Source organism: Sinocyclocheilus grahami, unplaced genomic scaffold (assembly GCF_001515645.1).
Source record: "Sinocyclocheilus grahami isolate Dianchi unplaced genomic scaffold, SAMN03320097.WGS_v1.1 scaffold11.1, whole genome shotgun sequence".
In the NCBI taxonomy this organism is placed as follows: domain Eukaryota; kingdom Metazoa; phylum Chordata; class Actinopteri; order Cypriniformes; family Cyprinidae; genus Sinocyclocheilus; species Sinocyclocheilus grahami.
Window position 1 is genome coordinate 3242265 of NW_015505190.1, and position 22722 is coordinate 3264986.

At 38.0% G+C, this 22722-nt stretch overlaps 2 protein-coding genes and 1 non-coding gene across 4 annotated transcripts; 2 read left to right on the forward strand and 1 right to left on the reverse strand.

Annotated features, from left to right (window-relative positions):
- Positions 1 to 1644: 1644 nt before the first annotated feature.
- On the forward strand, positions 1645 to 12668 carry LOC107596064 (meckelin-like). 2 transcript variants are annotated; one of them, XM_016286675.1, is made up of 29 exons: positions 1645 to 2030; positions 2328 to 2416; positions 2517 to 2607; positions 2746 to 2845; positions 3025 to 3094; positions 3214 to 3285; positions 3384 to 3446; positions 3537 to 3691; positions 4603 to 4711; positions 4793 to 4879; positions 5449 to 5514; positions 5653 to 5809; positions 5897 to 6020; positions 6100 to 6205; positions 6378 to 6434; positions 6508 to 6606; positions 6681 to 6779; positions 6896 to 6904; positions 7340 to 7426; positions 7528 to 7627; positions 8721 to 8860; positions 10725 to 10865; positions 10959 to 11039; positions 11194 to 11310; positions 11387 to 11503; positions 11823 to 11927; positions 12021 to 12123; positions 12209 to 12351; positions 12442 to 12668. In XM_016286675.1, the coding sequence occupies exons 1-29, from the start codon at positions 1838 to 1840 to the stop codon at positions 12520 to 12522; spliced, it is 2961 nt and encodes a 986-aa protein (XP_016142161.1). In that variant the 5' UTR covers positions 1645 to 1837; the 3' UTR covers positions 12523 to 12668. The 2 variants fall into 2 exon arrangements, with proteins under 2 accessions (XP_016142161.1, XP_016142168.1); XM_016286682.1 differs by lacking the exon at positions 6896 to 6904.
- Positions 12669 to 13550: 882 nt separating this feature from the next.
- Positions 13551 to 13623, reverse strand: trnat-ugu (transfer RNA threonine (anticodon UGU)). The gene has a single exon. It is a non-coding gene; the product is annotated as a tRNA-Thr (tRNA).
- Positions 13624 to 19206: 5583 nt separating this feature from the next.
- On the forward strand, positions 19207 to 22574 carry LOC107596635 (uncharacterized). Its single transcript, XM_016287410.1, has 2 exons — positions 19207 to 19289; positions 21460 to 22574. Exon 2 carries the CDS (start codon positions 21532 to 21534, stop codon positions 22402 to 22404), a length of 873 nt encoding a protein of 290 aa, XP_016142896.1. The 5' UTR covers positions 19207 to 19289; positions 21460 to 21531; the 3' UTR covers positions 22405 to 22574.
- Positions 22575 to 22722: the final 148 nt, after the last annotated feature.

Genomic DNA, 22722 nt, shown 5'->3' on the forward strand with positions numbered 1-22722 from the left:
CAGTGACCATTTCTTCATATTACATAAATACGCCAGCAGGTGGCGAAAAAGAGTGTTTTATGTGTTGTGTCTTAAGTCAACGAACGTATTCACTTGTTACAAAAACTGATTTGGCTTTATTAAAATGTGTGCATAATCTACTCATTAAATAAATAAAGTCTGAATAAGTTGTTCAGATGACCAAAGCCAAGGTTTTCTTGCATAATTAACATTTTAATTGTTTGGTCAGACAATTACACATTCATAAATCGGGGATTAAACGTGGAATTATGTTCTGTATGCTAAATATGAATATATATATATATATATAAACAAGCGTATGTGCACAGTACCTATAACTGCGCTTTGCATCTGCTTTCTGCTGATCGAGATTGACATGCTAAGTGGCCGACTGACCAGGTACACTCTCATTCAACTCGTTCACGAACGACATGTACCAGGTAACGTTAAGTCATTTCGTTCACGAACCAGAAGATCTCTCTGTCTCGTTCAGACCTGTTTTTTTTACAGTCTATGGTTCAGATCAGTGGTCGCCAACCCGTAAAATAAGTATAAAAATGCATTACATTTCTGGGGTTATATTAAAATATCACTGAAGGGAACTGTCTTGAGAAAAGTTTCGATGGCAATGGCATTTTCTTCTCCGTATAAAGCGCAACTCTGCTTTGTTTACAGCGGTAACCAAGGAAACGCTATAGTGCGGTCGGTTCATAAGCAGTGTTGCCAAGTCCGCGGTTTTCCCGCAGAATTGGGCTACTTTAACACTGTTGCCGCGGGTTGTTGTTCATGTCCGCGGGTTGAAGCGACCCCAATAACGTGATATTTAGTCCCTGGAATGAAAATTTTACTGGAAGATCCCCGCCGAAAAACGTGTATTTTACCCCCAGAATGCGATTTTTACAGGGGAACCCTCCTCGAAACCCGATTGGACTAGTTTTATTGCGAAAACCTGGCAACCCTGTTCATAAGCGCCACCTGCTGTCCGAGAGTGCGTCTCATTCAGACCTGCTGGTTTTGTTTCGTGCAGATGTTTTATGTAGCAAATAAATAAATAACACCATAAGTCAGACCATTCTGTTTTTGTTTTAAATCCTGAAATTAATCTAGATCAAATCAAAAACAACTGCCCGTGCAGATCATGATTAAAATGCAGTGGTTGCCTCTCATTTCAAATGGCTAGATATTTTTGTTTAAAGCCAGTTTGTTTGTTATAAAGCAAATAAATTCATTTGCTTAAAAATCAGTAACAGTATCAGAATCCAATTTGCTAGTTAAAAAAAAAAAAGAAAGAAAGAAAAGAAAATCTGAATTCTGAATCAGCTATGATCGGCGCCTCAAATTTGAAGCACATTCTGGGATGTCTTTTTCTATCAATTCTTCTATATGTAGATCTTGTCTTTCATAAAGGCCGAGGTCAGGGATCTTGGGCCTAAAAAGGTTGGTGACCACTGGTTCAGACCATAGACTGTATAAAAACAGGTTCAGACTCAAAAGAAACTCGTTCAGTGAAGGGCGTATTCGTTCACTACTCTCCAAGTAGCTAATCACGTGCTCCGTCACATCTCAAACTCGAAGGCTATTGGCTCGAGGTTTAGTCATCCTTTGACAGGATGAAACAGTCCACAGAGCGACCCGGTTCACTGAACTGCGCATGCGCTGCCAATACCGCCGCGCTGCTCTGGAGGGAGGAATTTCAGTGACAGTGAACGAGAAATAATATCAATGGGTTACGTGAACGAGAACGATTCGTTCACCTAAAAGATTTGTTCAAAAAGAACGATTCGTTCACGAACGAAACATCACTAGCGTGAACAGGAACCGGTACGTCGTCTGCACCATGGCGACGGGGACGCTGAGAACATTTGTGTGCAGTTTCTCCATCATATTCCTGTTCAAACTAAACGTTTTTTTCTGCCAGCAGTTCTCTGTATCTTTTCAGCAGCCTTCGGATTGTGGTGTGGACAGTTATTTTGATATTTCGAGCTTGTCTTGTGTGAAATGTGGGCCGAGTCAAGTCAGCAGCAAATCAGGTACGCTTAGCACAGATTAGTTTGCTTTGTTTTGACCAACCTAACCTGTAGATGATAGACGTTGTACACTAAACGGCAGTCATTTGCTGAAATATAGTCATGTTTATTGCTAATTTAACCTAGAGTGAGTATCTTCAGAGTGAATCAACTGCTTCCGCGCTAATAAAATTCTGCCTTTGCAGCTGCACATAGTAAACAAATACATGTTTCAAATGGATGTAATTATAAACACCGGAACTTTTATAATACACTTAATTGTAAACCAGCTTGTATGTTTATGTGTATTTCTGTCATAAGGACTGGCATGTGAGTGTCAGACTGGTTTCAGGGTGCTGGTCAGCAATGGGGCGTCCATCACGTGCCAGCAGTGTCCTGATGCTAATCAGGTTTTGTATTCAATTTAAATTACTAATTTAAGATCTTGTATTATTAATAATTAAGAATACTAATACTTTCATACATTTATATGATTACTCTCATTCATAGGGGGTCACCCAGGATGGCTATGGCTGTATCCGTTGTTCTGGAAGTGCAGGGGAGAATGGCAAGTGTCAGTGTCCTAAGGGAAGTGTGCTGGGTAAGTGCTTTTCATTTCAGTCGTATATAAATAAATATGATTCAAACGTAGGCTGTTTTTTTCTCCGAAATAATCACTCAAATTGTTTGTGCACTCACAGAATTGTTTATGATTTTATGGCATGTCTGTATTGGGCAGTGGAGAGAGATGGGAATGGGAATCCATTAAATGAATCACGATGTGAAGCATGTAATGCAACAGAGCCCGCTTTTTCTGCCCCAGATAGAACAGGCAACAGGTAACTCTGCTATTTCTATCAATGCCACTGGATTTTCATGTTGATCTTCATGTCGCATAAAGTGATTCATTTTATTTGGACATGTGTATTCTTAGGTGTGTAAGATGCGAGGACTCCTTCATCAACTCATCTCAGTCGTCGCATAAAGTGATTCATTTTATTTGGACGTGTATTCTTAGGTGTGTAAGATGCGAGGACTCCTTCATCAACTCATCTCAGTCTTGTGTTTGCGGTACTTCAAACGTACAGGTGAGAATCTCAGACATTTACATTGGCGGGCAAATGTCTATTCCAAACTTTTGACTGGTAGTGTATGCATATGTTTATGTGATGCATTGATAGTGATGATTGCGTTGCTCGGTTTACAGGCAGGTGGGATGTGCTTCCCTTCAAACGGTCTACCTACCTCAGTTGTCCCAAATGTCATCTTTAGCCGACTGGTAAGAATTCAAAGTTAACCTCATGAGTTGTGTTTGTGTACTTCTGTTAGTGTGCTGAGGTTTGTTGTTTTAAAGTGTGACGTATTTGTGTTACACAGGCCAACTCTGTCCTATCGGCATGGTTTTCAAACTTCATGTATTCTTCAGCAGCTGCCTGTTTGGTAAATTTCTACACACAAGTTTGTTTAAAATTTTTACATGTCAGGCTTTGCTTTGGAACATATTTAAGTTTTGTTCATTTTGCTCTGTAGTTGTTGTCCAACCGGACAGCATGTCAGTCTCTGGGCAACATGTGTGTGATGAACATGCACTCCTTTAGCACCATCAACAATGATGCCTGTGGCCTCTACAACACCGTCTACAGAGCAACAGCTGCTCAGGGCAGCAGCCAGGACGTCTCCTACTGGTAACACGCATACAATTACTATATAGCACTTTATAGTGTTTACTATTGAACCCCTTTAAATCGTATAATTAGCTCAGTGTGTTGTGGCTCATGCTATTTTTTCTCTCTTGAAAAAGAAGTCTCTCAAAGCTGGGGTTCCAGGTGTCAAAATTTGACTATATTGGCAAACAACAAAGCCGAGATGTCCAGCTATACATCTTAAATCTTTGGTCTCAATGCTCTGTTTCTATAGCATTCTGTGAGTTTATTTTTTACCTCTAGCTGTCATCCACAGTTATATTTCATACATCAAGACTTTTTTTTTTTTAATTGTGGCAAACAAGCCTCCTATTTGTAAAACAAAACAAAACAAAAAAAACTTATCATATGACTCCCTATATGTTACTCTTGTGATTCTTATTTCAATACATATTTCAGGTTAACATATGACTCTATAACCATTGTATGACTGTACACTTGGCATTGGTTAAAAAAGTACATGCTCTACAGGCAACCCCTGCCTGTCACATGACTTCCACTAACAGCAGCTCTGAAAATACAGCTTTCTTGTGATACAAGATAATATAGAAAACCACTGTAAGTGCAGATCTTAAGTCTATTTGCCATAATGATCAGCTGATTGTGCTTTATCCCTCTCATCAGAAGATTGGAACCCCAGGGTATTTAAAATAACCATAGGAGATCCGTCATGTGCAATGTTATATTATTAAATACAGTGTGACTCGTTCAAGATAAATTGTTTCCTGTCTCAGAAGTGATATGGGCAGACCTGATTTGATCTGATATTATATGATGTTGTTATGAAGTGTCTGTGCCTCTGTAAAGTATTTAAATTCTTAACTAATGGGCGCAAGGATCCTGTTTACTTGTATCTGTGACCTCATAGACCCTCACTCTCATTGTGACTCTAGGAGGGCAAACATGCCTTGGCTCTACTATGGAGACCAGCTTGGGTTGGCATCACGGATTATACAGAATGAGCCGCTTCCTGTTGGATTCAGCTTTAAAGGGGCACAAAAGGTAAACACTTTTGACATCTAAACATCTTGTAAGCGTAAGCATGCATGTAGTAATTTTTACAAACCTTCCTCTCACTTTCAGAACACTGACATCGAGCTGCGGGCTGCTGTTTACTCAGTGCGTGGGGAGTTTCTGAGATGGGAGAGCATCGGTGGAGGAAACCTCCAGGTAGGCAGGCTTGATCAATTTCTCTTCTATCGTCAAATTCACAAATAATAATTTTTTCTTTTTTTTAAGATTTATTTTTGGCGTTTTACCTTTATTAAGATAGGATTGTGTAGATTAGACAGGAAGCAAATTGGGAGAGAGAGAAGGGGGTGGGATTAGGAAAGGTCCTCGAGCCGGGATTCGAACGGCGTTATATGTCGACACACTGCCTACTATGCTGTCATCGCAAATACAAATTCTTCTTAAGAATAAGATTATTCTCAACTATTTTATTGTTTTCTAACTTAAAAATAAGGTTAAGAATATTTTGTGTTCTTTAAAACTATTTAAAATACACATGACATTAAAATGTGTTGCAGAGCTAAACTCCCGTCAAGTCAGTTGATACGATTGTTTAGTTGAGGTGTTTTTCGTTGAGTTGATTTGCAAGTCTTTGGCTTAACCTATCATACAATGATGACATTCCTAAAAAAAATATTGACGATTTTCTGAAGGTGTCTTTTTTTTTTTTTCCTGAATTAGTAAAATTTTTACTAATGTGCAAATATGCTTAATTAAATCCTCTATAGCTCTGTCCAGACACCCTTACCAGACAACAGTCTGCTTTCACGTTTGGGACAGCCTACAAGCAGAGTGTGAGTCTGACTTATCTTCTGTTGTTGTCCATATGTGTTCCATATTTAGCAATATGTTTCTCTGTTTGGTCAATATACATGTTTTTATTTTCAGCTGAATATGTGGATATATGTTAAAGTTTTTTTTTCTTTTCTTAGTGTGTTCTCTCTGTGTCAGAGCTTTTGAATGGGTATCCAGAGCCTGTGTTCTATGACGTGTTCCTGGTCATTCAGAAGCCACAGGAGGACAAGCATCTTCTTGCAGTGCCTCTCCTAAATATCAACCAGCAGTTTAACGGGCAGTTCACTAATGAGGGTACAACATACAAACACATTTTTTGATCAAACATTTCCATATCATGGCCTTGCTGCTTTATCACCATGCTGACTTCTCTTGTGTCAGGATCTAACATGAATAACTGGTTACTGACCCGAAGGCTGATGCTTGTGGACACGTTGAGTGGAAGGCAAAACTCTTTGAGTTCTTCACCTGGGGTCATACGTGTGGCCTCTAACATTAAGATCGGGTAAGTACTACACACTCACAAACACATAAAGCACACATAGTGGGAGATCACACTAAGCTTGATGTCCTGCACTGAACAGGTTTCAGCTGGTGCCGAATACACAGAAGGGACAGGTGTACCCCCCTCTGATGACTGTGACTTACTCAGATATACCTGTCACTGACCCCACCACACAGACTGTTACGGTATGTCTCCAGCATATGTTAATGCAATTAATCAAAAAATAATTTATTCTTTTGACAGATAGGATGCATGATGCAGTGTAAATGTAATAAATGCTAAATATTTTACACATTTTAAAGTGTTTATGTGATCAGCCAAACAGGTTAATTTCTGTTTTTATGTACATATCTACAGGTGTCATTCTCTCTTGAGTATACGATGGACCAGGAAGAAGCTCGGGTCAAAACTGATGTGAGTATGAACAACGAAAATCAGTTTTCTGTTTTATGTTGGTGAGCTTATTCATATGTGGATTCATATCCAGATTGCTCTTGGTGTGCTGGGTGGGATGGCTGTTGTCCACTCTTTATTGAAGACAGCAAGCTGGAAAAGAAGAATCGCATCTCCTCTCATTGACCTGCAGGTGAAGGCTCACATTCAGAGATGATTATAAACAATTCACAACCCAGATGCATAGTAATGTAATTTCTGTTTCAGACCATTATGAAGTTTCTGGTGTTCTATGCTGGTGACCTGGCAAATGTTTTCTTCTTCATCACAGTTGGAACAGGCCTCTACTGGCTCATATTCTTTAAGGTTTGCATTCATGTCTGTGAGTGGCAATGTCTAGTCTATTATGAATATGATTTAGCCTCACATGAGTCTTTTTTCCCCTTTTTCTTTCTTTTGCTTTTCCTCTCAATATTTTCCAGACAGTGGAGGCAAGTCTATCACTTTTTCTGTTGTTAAATGTAGTCTCACCCACTCATCAGACATCAGTTTAGTATCTGTGTTTCTGTGAATTTCTTCCACTGTCCTGTCAAATGAGGTTTATTTGCTAGGATGTGCAGTCTATACAGACCCTTTATTTTTTTGATGGAGCTCTTTAGGTCTAAAGGCCTGTTCACATCAAGACAAGCGCTGTGCAACATTGCGTTTCTGACACCCACTTGTCACAGAAAGGAAGTCAGACAGTATTTACATGTTATCAAACTGTTTATACTCTGTTTGTGTGTGCCATCAAGTCATAGTTTTATATAATAGCTGTAGCTCTGGTCATGTGAACAAAAGAATGAATCTTATTCGTTCACCAATGTGAACACGCCTTAAAACAGAAATTAAAACCTATAAAGAAAAGGCCTTTTGTATATCTCCAGGCCCAGCTATTTGTGTCTGTTTTGCTGCCATTACCAGCGCAGGAGGAGCGCTTTGTTGTTTATGTTGGCTGTGCCTTTGCTTTGAAGGTGAGTACAAATATGAATATTAGCTTATACGCTATAGGTTGCTTATTTAAGTATATGTCTGTCTTTTCCCTTCTTTAACCCAACTTTATTTTCTGTCACAGACTGTACAATTTCTTCATAAGCTCTTTGTTCAGCTGTCTGTGGATATTTTCTTCATAGACTGGGAAAGACCTCGTGGTAAAGCCAGTAAACATGTGGAGGGTAATTACAGTGTTTCTCTAATGTGCTTCTCAAATGCATGTTTCATAATACCGATACAAACTCAACAGTTTTAATCTATTTATTTTTATTTTTTAATAACACATATGCAATATCTCACAGAAGTGAGTACACCCCTCACATTTTGTAAATATTTGATTATATCTTTTCATGTGACAACATTGAAGAAATTAGACTTTGCTACAATGTAAAGTAGTGAGTGTACAGCTTGTATAACAGTGTAAATTTGCTGTCCCCTCAAAATAACTCCAGTAATCCATGTCCTTAGTCTGCTTGTCTTCAGCAAACTGTTTGCGGGCTTTCTTGTGCATCATCTTTAGAGGAGGCTTCCTTCTGGGACGACAGCCATGCAGACCAATTTGATGCAGTGTGTGGCATATGGTCTGAGCACTGACAAGCTGACCCCCACCCCTTCAACCGCTGCAGCAATGCTGGCAACACTCATACGTCTATTTCCCAAACACAACCTCTGGATATGACGCTGAGCACGTGCACTCAACTTCTTTGGTCGACCATGGCGAGGCCTGTTCTGAGTGGAACCTGTCCTGTTAAACCGCTGTATGGTATTGGCCACCGTGCTGCAGCTCAGTTTCAGGGTCTTGGCAATCTTCTTATAGCCTACGCCATCTTTATGTAGAGCAACAATTATTTTTTTCAGATCCTCAGAGAGTTCTTTGCCACAAGGTGCCATGTTGAACTTCCAGTGACCAGTATGAGAGAGTGAGAACGATAACACCAAATTTAACACACCTGAGACCTTGTAACACTGAGTCACATGACACCGGGGAGAGAAAATGGCTAATTGGGCCCAATTTGGACATTTTCCCTTAGGGGTGTACTCACTTTTATGGCCAGCGGTTTAGACATTAATGGCTGTGTGTTGAGTTATTTTGAGGGGACAGCAAATTTACACTGTTATACAAGCTGTACACTCACTACTTTACACTGTAGCAAAGTGTCATTTCTTCAGTGTTGTCACATGAAAAGATATAATCAAATATTTACAAAAATGGGATGGGTGTACTCACTTCTGTGAGATACTGTATATTCTATAATTATGTTGTAATGTGCTCAGGTTCTGGCGAAGCAAAAAGTCAAGCATCTTCTGTCAGTATCTGGAGAACATATTTTGTGGCCAATGAGTGGAATGAGATTCAGACCATTCGCAAGATCAACCCCACATTTCAGGTCATTGCTGTGCTTTTCTTTCTGGAGGTGAGGCCAACAACACACTATAGTTCTGTCCCAAAACATCTACAGTTTGCCTCAAAACCTATTTCTAAAATACTTAAAGAGCCACTTAAAGAGCATACTATCGTGTTAATACGGACTGTATTAAAGGTGACATATCATGAAAATCTGACTTTTGACCTGTTTAAATGCTATAATCTACCAACCCACAAAACCTAAAAAAAGAACAACCCAGTAATTGTGTTTTGTATGCCTTTCTCTGCAAGCTTGTGAAAAAACGAGCCGTTTCCACCCACAGCGCAGCCGTTGTGTTTTCACAAGAGACAACAGTGTACCATGCCATACCGCCATGCTAACTGTTCTGTGTTTGGCTGCACTGATGACATTTCCCAGCTCTTTACCTTCACAGACATAACTAAATGATTTTCTCGTGTGTATATGGCAGTTTAAACGCAATAAGACATTAAAGAGAAGTTAGTTTAGTACTCGCATGCCATGTGACATTCGCTTTCTGTGCGCATGCTTCGGATGTGTGCGCTCAGAAAACCGTAGGCCTATATCAGAAGTTTAAACTGATATGGCTTTGAAAGGCATGACTTCAGTGTGATATACATGAAAAACAATACAAAACAGTTTTTTTGTAGCAGACTATCTGAGATATGAGCTGTAAAGGCACAGTCCTATTGTGGAAAAGGGGGTGGGCAGCAGCTCATTAGTGTTGGGTCGTTCTTGAACGATTCGTTCATTTTGAACAAATCTTTAATGTGACTCGGGAAGAACGAGTCGTCTTGGGGAGTGATTAGTTCAGTTGCGCATGCTCAATCTCATATAGGTTCTGTACTGGAATTAGTCAAGTAGTTCACCTGTTTCGAGTCTTCTGGTTTTTCCGAGTCATTCGTTCATCACGTGACAGTCCCATAAGTTTAACCAATGCAGTCTGAGCTGGAAAGAGAATTGATTAGTTCATCTCTGGAGTCTTCGGGTTTGAGTCGTTCATTCATCACGTGACAGCCCCATAAGCTTTAACCAATGCAGTGTGAGCCGGAAAGAGACTTAATAATAATAACCAACTCTTTGTTACCTTTGTTACAACATTCTGTCAACCATAATGACAGAAATTCACACATTTATAAGACTGTAAGAAGTAAAAAGCTACAATTTGAGACCAGAAAAGCATCACGTAACTGTAAGAGTAAATAATAATTATAATAATGATGATAATAATAATAATAACTATGCACCCGTTTGTAAGGAAGCTTGTAAATTAACTAATTTCTCTATCCAATGCTGTCACGTCACGTGACAAAAGAACAAACGATTCGAAAGACTATTTTCCGACTCAGACTGCATTGGTTAAAGCGTATGGGGCTGTCACGTGATGAACGAACGACTCAAACCCGAAGACTTGTCAGATAAGAGGTGAGGTGAGCTAATCATAGACTGAAGACCCAGGTAAACAATGAATTAATCTTTTCTGTTTCTTATAGCATTATAGTTTTGTATTGTTTGTAGTGTGATCAACGTTTGCGTAAGTAGTAGACGTATTAGGGAAGTAACACGTAACATTTTAATTATATTTTGCTAAAATGAACGAAATGACTCGAAAAAAAGATTCGTTCATTTTGCTGAAATTCTTTGGTCCTAGTCGGTAAAAATGATCCGAACTTCCCATCACTACAGCTCATTTGCATTTAAAGAGACATGCACAAAGACAGCTTGTTTCTGCTTGCGCTCAAAATAGGCATTTTCTAAATGATCTATGGGCTATTTAGAGCTGAAACTTCACAGACACATTCTGTGGACTCTGAATTATTTAAATTTTATATTAATATTGTAAAAAGGAGCATAATAGATCTCTTTTAACAAATGTCGAATATTGTGCTTGCAGGTGGTGGGCTTCTCAAATTTGGCTTTAAGAGACCCCTCATCCAACCTGCGTCGGTCTCCTGAGGCATACACACCACCATACAGCCTCATACTCCGCCACGGTGTGGCTTCTGCAATGTGGCTCTGCATTGGCTTAATACAGGTGAGAACATGTATGCTTCAAAACAAGCAGCCTGTCTCTGTTTGTGTCACCTGTGCTGTTTCTCATGTTCCTTTTTGTGTCATTTTACCTTAGATTATATTCTTCACAGTATTCCATGAACGCTTTGTTGAAGACAAGATTCGCCAGTTTGTGGATCTGTGCTCAATCAGCAATGTAAGTATTAGGTTAGAAATCTTCTTTGCAAATAGTCTGTAATTCATAGACAATAAGTGTAAAATTTTAGACCGTAACATACAGTATGTAATGGCTTAATGTTGCTTGATTTTTGTCTTTTCTTCTTTTGTATGTATGTGTATGTGTCTGGTAGATCTCAGTGCTGCTGCTGTCTCATCGATGTTTTGGCTACTACATTCATGGACGTTCTGTTCATGGTCATGCTGACACTAACATGGATGAAATGAATACAAACCTGAAGAGGGAGGCGGTAGGATGAATTTTGAGTCTTCCATTTAATAATAAAAGTTTGAATGGAGAACTCATTTTATTTTTATGCATTTTAGGAGAATCTGTGTGGCCAAAGGGGACTTTTGCCGAACTCAGACACTCAGACATTTCAGATTTCAATAACCAACCGCCTGCGAGTAAAATATGACCGGATAATTGAGCCAATCAACAGGGTATAAACACAAACATAAACACTTATATTTACTTATCTAAAAGAGGACATACCATAGGTGTTCATTGTTTTTTAACAAAGCAAATAACGATAAAGAACATTTTATATTAAGAAATGTTATTACATACAAGAAAACTTTTTCCATTTTTAGAAAAACAATTTACTTGTTTTAATGAATAATTTTTACCTTTTGCCACGATTCCTGTTTTTGTCACATTTTGCTTACTTCTGAAGTCAATTTTTTCCCAAGGTATAGCAAAGTGATCTCCCACACAAATCACTCTTGGTAAAGGTGGCTAAAAATGTCTCTACCCCTACAGAGAAGTGGGCCCTCAAGGTTGGTGGATGCTTCAGCCAATCCTTGTGAGCAGAGCACAAAAGCTTACCATACTATGAACCGATTCCTGGGCTCTGTCATTGATCATGTGAGAATTTCATTTCATTGATGCTTGTGATTTTTCCAGTAGTTTACTATGGTTGGTTTGTGTTTTGATTTGCTCATTCTGTTGTTTTCTAAGGCTCATCGTGAGATGGATTACATAGTGAAAGATAAGCTACTATTTGAGAGACTTATCGGTATGGAGTTTATAGAGCCACTGGATAAAAGCATCTTCTATAATGGTAAAAAACACTCTGTAAATCTCATCAAATCATTAGTGTTTTGAGTGAATGAGTGATTGCGTTTTTTGTGTTTATCTTCTCTCAGATGATTCTCACTCATTCGCTGATGTCCTCTTTTATGGTAATGAGGCTGTTCTGTTGATCTTTGACACCCTCTTTTTCTGTGTGGTGGATCTGGGCAGTCAGAACTTCATTCTCGCAACTGTGTTAACATACCTCCAGCAGCTGGTTAGTATATGTGAATATGTGAATGGACTGGTTTAATTCGACGCTCTAGAGTTGATGTTTAAGATGAAGTTTTAATGTTCTCTCCTTCAGGTCTTCAGATTAATCCGAAATGGAATGGGCCGCAGGAACCTAGCAAGCAAAACTCTGGTTGACAAACGATTTCTCATCTAGTTTCTCTGCTTAATCTATCGGCTTTCTGTTGTTTTAATGGTGTTTCTTCTGATTTATGGCATGGCAGCCTTCAGATTTTGTATTGTTTTTGTATAAAATGATTATTTGTGCAGTATTTTTGTACTTTCTATGCCAAGACAGTTCAGGATTTGATGTATAAATGTTTTGATATTGAAATATTTTTGAACAATTAAATCTGTTCTTGGTTTTTATGATGCATTTCCTGAGTAAATTTGATTCTACATACAGGCATAATAGTTTGCTTCAAGTTTTTTAGAAGTTCTTCAGAGCACACAAGTGATGGCTCGTAAGTGTTCCTCATGTCAGTTCTGAATACGTGGATTTCTTGGAAGTAATGTATGTCTGCAAATGTTTTTGATACTAGTTCAAAATTAATTCACAGGCCCCAGCAAGGATTGAACGTGCGACCCTGGTTTTACAAGACCAGTGCTCTATGCACTGACCTATGGAGCCTCACCTGTTCTTGTGCTGCCCTTATTACCATATAAAAGGTACTGACAATCTTTCTGCATCTGTAAGGGGTGTACCGGAAGGGAACACTAGTCATGTGAGCACCTATGCAGGACAGTCATGCATACGTACATCACAGATATCAAGTCAATCATATCACAAGAGGAGCAAGTTGTGATGTTTTGATTAAAGTTTACAGAGTCAAAAAATTGGCTATTCATTCTAATATGCTGATTTGGTGCTCAAGAATAATTTCTTATTATTATCAATGTTGAAAACAGTTGTGCTGCTTAATATTTTGTGTTACATCTTTTACACGGTCTCACCAGATTGGACAATAATTAGTAATTTCTTTGTTTGGTTGCAACCAATCTTGTCTGTTTTGCTACATTTGACTTCTTTCAGGATCGTTGAACATCTGTGATGTGTCTTAGCTTTCATTTTTTGTTTACTCCCAGTTGAACACTTCATACCAGACTTGCTCCACTCTCTTCTATTGTACCACTAGTCATCTATATCTGTAAACTTTTTTTGATTACTACTCAAAAGTGTCTATTAGGCCCCAGCGAGAATTGAACTCGCGACCCCTGGTTTACAAGACCAGTGCTCTAACCACTGAGCTATGGAGCCTCACCTGTTCTTTAAGCATCCTCATTACCATATGAAAAACCCTTCAAAGGGCGTGTCCAACAGTTCCTTGTTGCTTTGATTGTTTGAAATTTAGGAGGAATGACAAACACGTGATTCATGTGTCACAAATGACATTCTTCTGTCTGCATAACGTCATTGTTTATCCAATCCTAGTGTTATAATTGTGCTATACAGATTGACAAAAAGAATTACAACAGATGTGGCTTTTTTCCACGTCAATGTTTTAATTTTTTCCTATATTTCTATGTTTTTTTATATTCTTTTTAAAACTAACTGGATATTTAAAAAGTGAAAGTTTTAAGTAATAATGTGCCTTTACCTTATATTATATTTCACCTACATGTTTCCTAATAAGAGTAAACACACACACAGATACACAGATGTAAATCAATGCAATGAAACAAAATGAAAACAAAATTGATCCAAAACAGTGTTGCCTATATTCTGTTAAGTGTTTGAAATATCAGATCAGAAAGTTGCAGCACTTGTTTGCACTCACATGTAGGGTGAAGTTCTACATATAGTCTGAAGACCTGGTGTCTTTTGTAGTGTTGAACAATTATCAGATCTACAGATCTTTTTTATTTTTGTAACCTATTTCAAAAAGTGAAACTTTCATATATTCTAGATTCATTACATGTAAAGTACAACATTTCAAAATATTTTTTGTTTTAATTTTGATGATTGGAGCTTACAGCTCATGAAAGTAAAAAATCCAGTGTCTCAAAATATATATTTCCTAAGCTCAATCAAAAAAGGATTTGCAAAACAGAAACGTTCAAGTTCTTTAAAGTATGTTCATTTATGCACCCAGTACTTGGTCGGGGCTTCTTTAGCAAAAATTCCAGCATCAGTGAGGTGTGGCATGGAAGCGATCAGCCTGTGCACTACTGAAGCACTGTTGAGCCTTCAGCTCGTCTGTATTGTTGAATCGACTGTTTCTCATCTTTCTCTTGAAAATATCTCATAGATTCCATATGGGGTTCAGATCAGGCATGTTGACTGGCCAGTCAAGCACAGTAATATCATGGTCAGCAAACCACTTGGAAGTGGTTTTGGCACTGTGGGCAGCTGCTAAAGTCCTGCTGGAAAAGGAAATCAGCATCTCCATAAAGCTTGTCAGCAGATGGAAGCATAAAGTGCTCCAAAATCTCCTGGTAGACGGCTGCATTGACTTTGGACTTGATAAAACACAGTGGATCAACACCAGCAGACGTCACACACCCCAAATCATCTCTGACTTCAGAAACTTCCCACTGGACTTCAAGCAGCTTGGATTCTGTGCCTCTCCAGTCTTCCTCCAGACTCCAGACCTTGACTTCCAAATGAAATGCAAAATTTACTTTGATCTGAAAAGAGGACTTTGGTCCACTGAGCAACAGTCCACTTCTTGTTCACCTTAGCCCAGGTAAGATGCTTCTGACGTTGTTTCTGTTTCAGAAGTGGCTTGGTAGCCCTTTTCCTGAAGACGTCTGAGCGTGGTGACTCTTGATGCACTGACTCCAGCTTCAGTCCACTCCTCGTGAAGTTCTCCCAAGTGTCTGAATCTGCTTTGATTGACAGTATTCTCAAGCTTGCGGTCATCCCTGTTGCTTGTGCACCTTCTCCTACCCAATTTCTTCCATCCAGTCAACTTTGCATTTAATATGCTTTGATACAGCACTCTGTGAACAGCCACCTCTTTCAGTAATGACCTTCTGTGACTTACCCTCTTTGTGGAGGGTGTCAATGATTGTCTTCTGGACCATTGCCAAGTCAGCAGTCTTCCCCATTATTGTGGTTTCAAAGAACAAGAGATACCTGGAATTTATACTTTAGGGATGGTCATTTAATGAAACTCAAATGTAAATATTCTAATATTTTGAGATACTGGATGTTTGACTTTCATGAGCTGTAAGGTCTAATCATCAAAATTAAAACAAAAAAACTTTTGAAATGTTTTACTTTACATGTAATGAATCTAGAATATGTGAAAGTTTCACTTTTTAAAATAAGTTACAAAAAAAATGATTTTTTTTTTTAATTATTTCTTTAGATGCACCTGTATTTGAACGATTCTGTTCTATCGACAATCATTTACGTCTGTAAACACTTTTGATATTGGTTCAAAAGTGTCCTCTATGTATTAATCAGGCCCCAGCAAGGATCAAACTCACGACCCCTAGTTTATAAGACCAGTGCTCTAACCACGGAGCTATGGAGCCTCACCTGTTTTGGTAGTGTCCTGAAAGGTACTGGCACTGTGTGTCTCTGTAAGGGGTGTGTCTATCTGTTGAGTTTCTTTTGTTTACACTATCAAACAATCATGTTTGCTTTGTTGCAACCAGTATTGGTTTTTGTGTCTGTTTTGTTTTAAGGGTCACTACATTTGACCTTGTTTAAAGATGACAAATAGGTGATTGCTTGTGATGTGATAACATGATTCTCAGGCCTACCATATATTATGTATTTTATATATACCCTATATTATGTATTATCTAAATGTACTGAAATTTGCCATTCACAGAAAGCTATGAAAGTTGGAAAAATATATTTTTTAAAAGGAGCAAAAAAATCATCCAACTCATTTTTGGCTGTTTTTATAAGTTCTCTGATTTTCAATTATAAATAAAACCCAAATTAAATTTTCTCCTCTTATGGATTATGTAACTTTATCTGAGTTCTCAGTTTACAAAAGAACTTGCCTTGGTCACCAGTATGAGAGTGATTTGTTATTCCTTATATAAATTTGATCTATCTCTGACATGCATCATTATTGTCCTTCTGCCTGAACCACACTGCATCACCAATGTTTTCAATATCTTCTAATAAACAAAATAAGCAAGCTTGACCAACATTGTTTTTGGGAGAAGAATTTAATGAACGTAGTAGTGTAGCACAGTTCTTCAGCAGAGATGTTAGCGTGTCAGCCTTCAAAGAATCATAACACAAAGTTCTGTCTGTGGGACAGACTTTTATGTCTGAAAACAAATGTCACCATCAATAGATACATGGAGATCCTGCAAAATCCTGCAAAAAAAAAAAAAAATACACAAGACGAGTAGTTATCAAACTAATCTAATGGATACGCTACAGGAACTTTCTGAGGAACACTGTCCCTTTGTTGTTCTAATTGTATGGACCAAGTATTTCACACCTTTACAGACACAGACAGAGTTGACTGCGTCATACGTCGTTAAAGCTTTTTTGTTTGGTTAAAGTTCCAGTTTGGAATTTTTAGTGTGAGCAGTCACACTATTTATACCACAAAATGGTGTAGAATAGTGCAAAAGTACACAATTTGAGACACGTATAATGTTTTAGATACATGTTGACATCACTAGATAACGCTCCTGCGTGCCTGTCTCTTGTATGATTGCCTTTTGCAAATCTGCAACCATTTTGCTGCTATTATATCGTATTTACAGTCACATTGTCTGCAATTTTTTTTTTATTCTTGCCTGAAAGGGGAACAGAGTCGCGTGACAGACACAGTGATGAAGCTGGTATGTGTTTGCAGTACACAAGCCACGGTTAAGACAGCTGACTCCGTCTTAGAACTGTGTGAATTGGCCTTTAGACTCTTTCTCTCTCTCTCAAACACACGCACACACACACACACACACAAGATGCGCAAAACTCCGCATTTGAACAGTCAATAGCAAATACTTAAACTAATAACAAAACAGTAGCTGATTCAGAAGCGCCAGATTGTCATAGCAAAGTCAGAATTACCTCCTCTCCTATGTTCACGAAACGGTCGTCCATAAAATGCATTAATGTTCTGTTGTAAGTAATCTTAAATATTCCTAAATGCATCTACTTCCGTAAGGCCAAATAAAGTGCTTTTGCTTTCGCCTAGGAACACACAGCGTCTCCCTGACATGGCTGCTTCAACACTAACTGTGGTTACTGAAACCACGCCTTCTTTCTTTGCGTGAACATTTGGGTGGCGTTATGCAAATATTTCCACATAGTGACGTAGATATGTGGGGGAGTGTTAGAACGAGGCGTTTTAGGGGGGCGTGGCAGAGTCTTAACTTTGATACTTTTGAGACTTCAGTCTTTGCAACTTCAGGGATCTTATCTATGCACAATCAGCTTGTAACACTCCAAAGAGAAAGGAAAACTTGAAATCGCATCATATGACCCCTTTAAAAACACTCTACTATATTTTGTCTGGGGTAGTAGTAATAATAATAAGAAGACAAAGTGGGAAAAAATGCCCGCATAGCTCTGAAAATGAATATAAAATGGAAGTGAATTCAACACTTACAACTAAGGTTGACACCTGTCCCTTAAAATACAGAATCGTCCCGTATTTTAAGGTAAAATGATGCGTCCCATATCAAATCAATACGGGACGCGATTTGTCCCATATTTTACAAAGGCCAACAAGCTGAATCAACAAATAAGTATTTTGCACCGTTTATAATGCTAATAGCAATTATAATGAAATTAATTTCATAAGAAGTTAGAGAAGCTCATCTTGGCGTCTTTGTTTCCATGGCGATGATGGAGTCTCCAGAACGCGCGCCGTTAAAGCCCTTTCACGCGAGCGCAGCATGCGCTAAACCTGCGCGGTTTAAAACATCGAGGAGCTCACGTCCGCACTTTGAACACAAGACTCTCCAGATGTAGAGCTGAACGGGAAAGTTATCAATGGGTCTGTCCAGTAACTAATGATGAACGCGCAGCTTGCACAGAGGAGGATTGTCTAACTTAAAGGGATAGTTCACCCAAAAATGAAAATTTGGTCATCGTTTACACTCCCACAAGTTGTTCCAAACCTGTAATAATGTCTTTCTTTTGTTGAACATAAAAGAAAATAATTTGAAGAATGTGGGTAACCAAACAGTTACTTCAAAGTATCTTCTTTTGTGTTCAACAGAAGAAAGAACTTGCAGGTTTAGAACAACCTGGGTAAATTATGACAGAATTTGAATTTTTGGGTGAACTATACCTTTAAAGTGACAGGCACATCTGTGCTTCATAACCCTATTGTTTTATGAAAATTTGGATAGTCTGTTAGAGCTTGACAGACATAATTATTATATTTTTAGACATTATTAGACAGATGAATTAATAGATTATAATTAATGTTGGACCCTATTTATAATTTATATTAATCAAAAATATATACATAATAAATAAGCATATATGTCATATATATTTTGACATTTAAAAAGTTTTACAAACATGCTAAATTATTTAGATTTAATGTAGTCCTAATTTAAGCAAATTAATAAAAAATAAAAATTTATCTCATCCAGGTAACAGCTGCAGAACTGCCAAAAAAAGACTAATAAGAATTAATAATTTACATTCATGAGCACGTTTTCTCATGGTGTATTGTTGAGCTATGAATTCCTCACTGATTATTTGTGTCCTTGTCTTTTTTTCTTCTCTCCTCCCTTTACTCTTCGTTAATTTTAAACTCTTGAGATAAGTTAGCTCAGGAACCAGAACATTATTTACTTTAATAAAATATGTTTGCTAAAAATGACAGCCACCTAATTAGCTAATCATTTTCTTTGTTCATGCATAGGGCTTTTATTTTGAAGTTACATCATAACGGCTCTTGAAGAAACCCTGTTCTACATGACTTGTGCTAGTTTGTTTTGACTCCGAATCTACAAGACAAAGAAACAGGATACAGCAAGTTGGTGAGTGAATAATCTTCTTCTTTTTTTATAACAAGACTGTTTCTATTCATTTTTACTACACAATAATTAATTTAAGATGGTAGATCTAGTAATTGCCATAAATTATTCAAACTCTATGAAATAGCCTATTTCAAAAAGAAAAAGGAAAAGGAATATACTACACTGCCGATTCTGTCATTCATGATTATTATTTAGGAGCCTACACGTTGTAGGCCTAATACAGTATTTCTAAATTGTTATTAGAAGCAGGATTTAAATTGTATTATCATTATTATTATTATTATTATTATTTAATGAACATGGACTGGAAATAGGGTTGTCTAAAATGTACAAGAATGTATGTTGTAACGCAACCATGAGAAAAATGAATGCTCTCCAAATTCTTTAGTGAAACTTTTGTTACCTTTTTCCTTGTTTTGGACATGTTTCTGGTCTGTTAGGCATGTCCACAGTTTCGATTTCCACAGAAAACAGCCTACTACCATTTCTTATAACGTAAAATAACTTACATTACTTGATCTTTCTTTAAATAACGTAATATTTTTTTATTGTACATCTAATAGTAATCTAATAGTTTTAGCTGAGATACATTAATTTAACCCTTATCATGAATATCTGAATGTTAATTTGGCTGTTAGGTAGGCTACAATGCAAACATTTTTGTCAACTTCCTGAGCACCGACACCAAATACCCTGGCCTACTGTTTTATTTATTTATTTAGGCTATTTATTTATTCTTTTGTGTGAGTGTTTTTTTATGTGAGGATGTTTAGTAGGCTAAGGCTAATAATTACCAAAGCAGCTTTTTACCTCATGTAAGTAGGCTACGACCTGTAAAATATTTTGGTAATGCTGATTACAAACTGAATTAGGTAAAAAAAAAAAAACATTAAGCCATTTCCTGTGGGCTATGATATTTGTATTTCCAGCAGGCACTCGAGATGTTAGAATGCTCAACCGTGTGCTCATCTGTTTCTGGTTTCCAGATTTTGGCGCTTGCAAGGTGACATTTTTTTTCGGTGACAACAGCGGCCGTACTTAACAAGAATGAGTTCGAGTCTGTTTTTTTTTTTTTTACGAATGAGATATTATGAAAATGCTTGAACTGCCGGTACATTACAAAGCGCAAACATTTCAATGAACTTTTTGCGTCAGCTCGGGTCATCACAAATAAAAGTTTAATTCTAAATGGTGGCAATTCTAATTAAGTTAACGTTAGTTTTTAGTATAGGCCTATGTTCCCTGGGAAATATTAAAGGGGTCCTATTATGCTTTTTCACTTTTTTAATTTTAGTCAGTGTGTAGTGTGTATGTTTGGGCATAAAAAAGATCTTGAAAGTTACAAATCTCAAAGTCCAGGGGTGTGGCAGTATGAACACAGTGTAAGCTGTTCGCCAATCACAACGCACTGGGACAGCTAACCAATCACAACACATTTTGTTTTTCGGAAGGTGGACCTTCATCAAAGCCGGAACTAATCGAGCCGTTTGTGCCAGGCTGGGGAGAAAGGTATTTTAATAATGTAAAATATGTGAAAAATAATGCGTTTTTCGAACCACCAAGCATGAGAGCATGTTCTAGTACACCCCCAAAACAAAATCAAGACTTTGTAAAAGAGCATAATAGGACCCCTTTAAGAAACATATTACAACTTTATTTCCAGAGATGACAAGAGATGACTCGGATTCATTACTTTTTTCCCATTGTGCGTTATGTTGAGTTTAATATGCTTCAACCCGACTCAGTTAATTAGAATTGTTTAATGTATTCTTGGAAAAATGTGCATCTGGACATAAAATTTGTCATTTTTATGTGATTTGGTGATTCGAGGGAAATAATGCTCAAATGTAACTTTACCGGGGACTGTTAGCCTGCCGTTTTGATAGCATGTAAATGAAGACATACCAATCTCGGCCATTTTGAGAAGTGATAGATCACAAACATCGTAACAAAGGCTATTTACAGACATCATGAAAACGATGGTGAAAAATAGGCTATTTCTGGAGAACATGCTTGATTGTCATAATTCAGATCTCAGTCTTTTTCTGTTTTAAAAATAACTTTTTTTTTGGTTGACATACAAGAGTTGCCTTGAGTATTTGTCAAAAATATTACATATAAACTGGAGAATGCTAACATGATAAAATATACAACATTTACGTTCTTACAGTGCAACAAGTCATCACATTCCCATTTCAGAAGTGATTTCATCTCATAAACAGCTTTTCTCAACCTTGAAAGCATGTTACGTACCAATGACAGAGGACATAGTGAACTATACTATAATGGGCGGCACCTGAAGCTTAAAGAGCTCAAATGGATGCGAATACGGAATGACTACCTCTATAGAACAATCCCAGATCACCCTGAGGATGTGGAATTTCAAGTGTCATACCTTCGGCATAACACTAACCTCCAAGGATTCCTTGGCATCTGGGATTCGGAGGGATTTAAAAAGCCGACACGCAGCCACTCACCAAAATATGATCTGGCATGGTGGAGCCCAGACATTTCCAGAGGTGATATTACTAAAGCTGAGAAGCGATACCTGGATGACCAACACACTGACACAGAAAAACCTTTCCTGCACAAGTTCACCACTTCCCCTGCCTTTTTGTCATCCTCTCGCATGGGGAACTTCCGTTTCAGCATGTCAATCCATGAGTTGTTGAGAAGTTACAAACAGCAGTTCTGTGCAGGCCAGAAGCCCAACATTCGCATTTTTGAGACTGTGGTCTATAAGCAGGAAGTGATGTATTCTATTGTGATTCATGCGCCTCGTGCACGCAAGCTGTTCTCTAAGTATCCCCTGCTCGAGGATACCCAGGATGCAGTGTGTGGGTTCCATGAAAACACCATTATCTGGCATCCACAGGCAATGAGTAAAACACACCGTTTCAGGCTGTCTAACATGAAAGCCATTCGGATACCTGTAAAAGCCAGAGAAGAGTACATGTGGGATAACATCGGAGTGGCATTCCATGTTCCACATGGAGAAATCTTCCACTTCAGCAAGGAAATTCTGACTAAGAGTCTCAGACTCTGTGAGGGAGCTCAGCCAAAACTTAACACAGAAGAGTTTGTGAAGTGTGAGTTTGACGCCATCAGGCTTTAGGGTAAATATGCCAGAGTATCCATTACCTCCAACCGGCACTTTTAGGTATTAAAAGTGACAAAATGAGCAGAAAGTTTTTGTAATCACGTATGTAGAAGTATGAAAGGTATGTGGGGGAAATATATATATTTTTTTTACCTGATTGTTTTCTATTCAGAGAATGTATTTGTCCATGCTGCATTAATAAAGCACTGATGCTGAAAAAAAAAGATTCTGGCCTCTGACCTGTTTTACATTAATTGTGGCTTTTGATGGAAAGGGAAAGGCAGAATTTATGGTTCTTTATCAGTTTTGCTTTGCTCCCACTGAATACCTCTC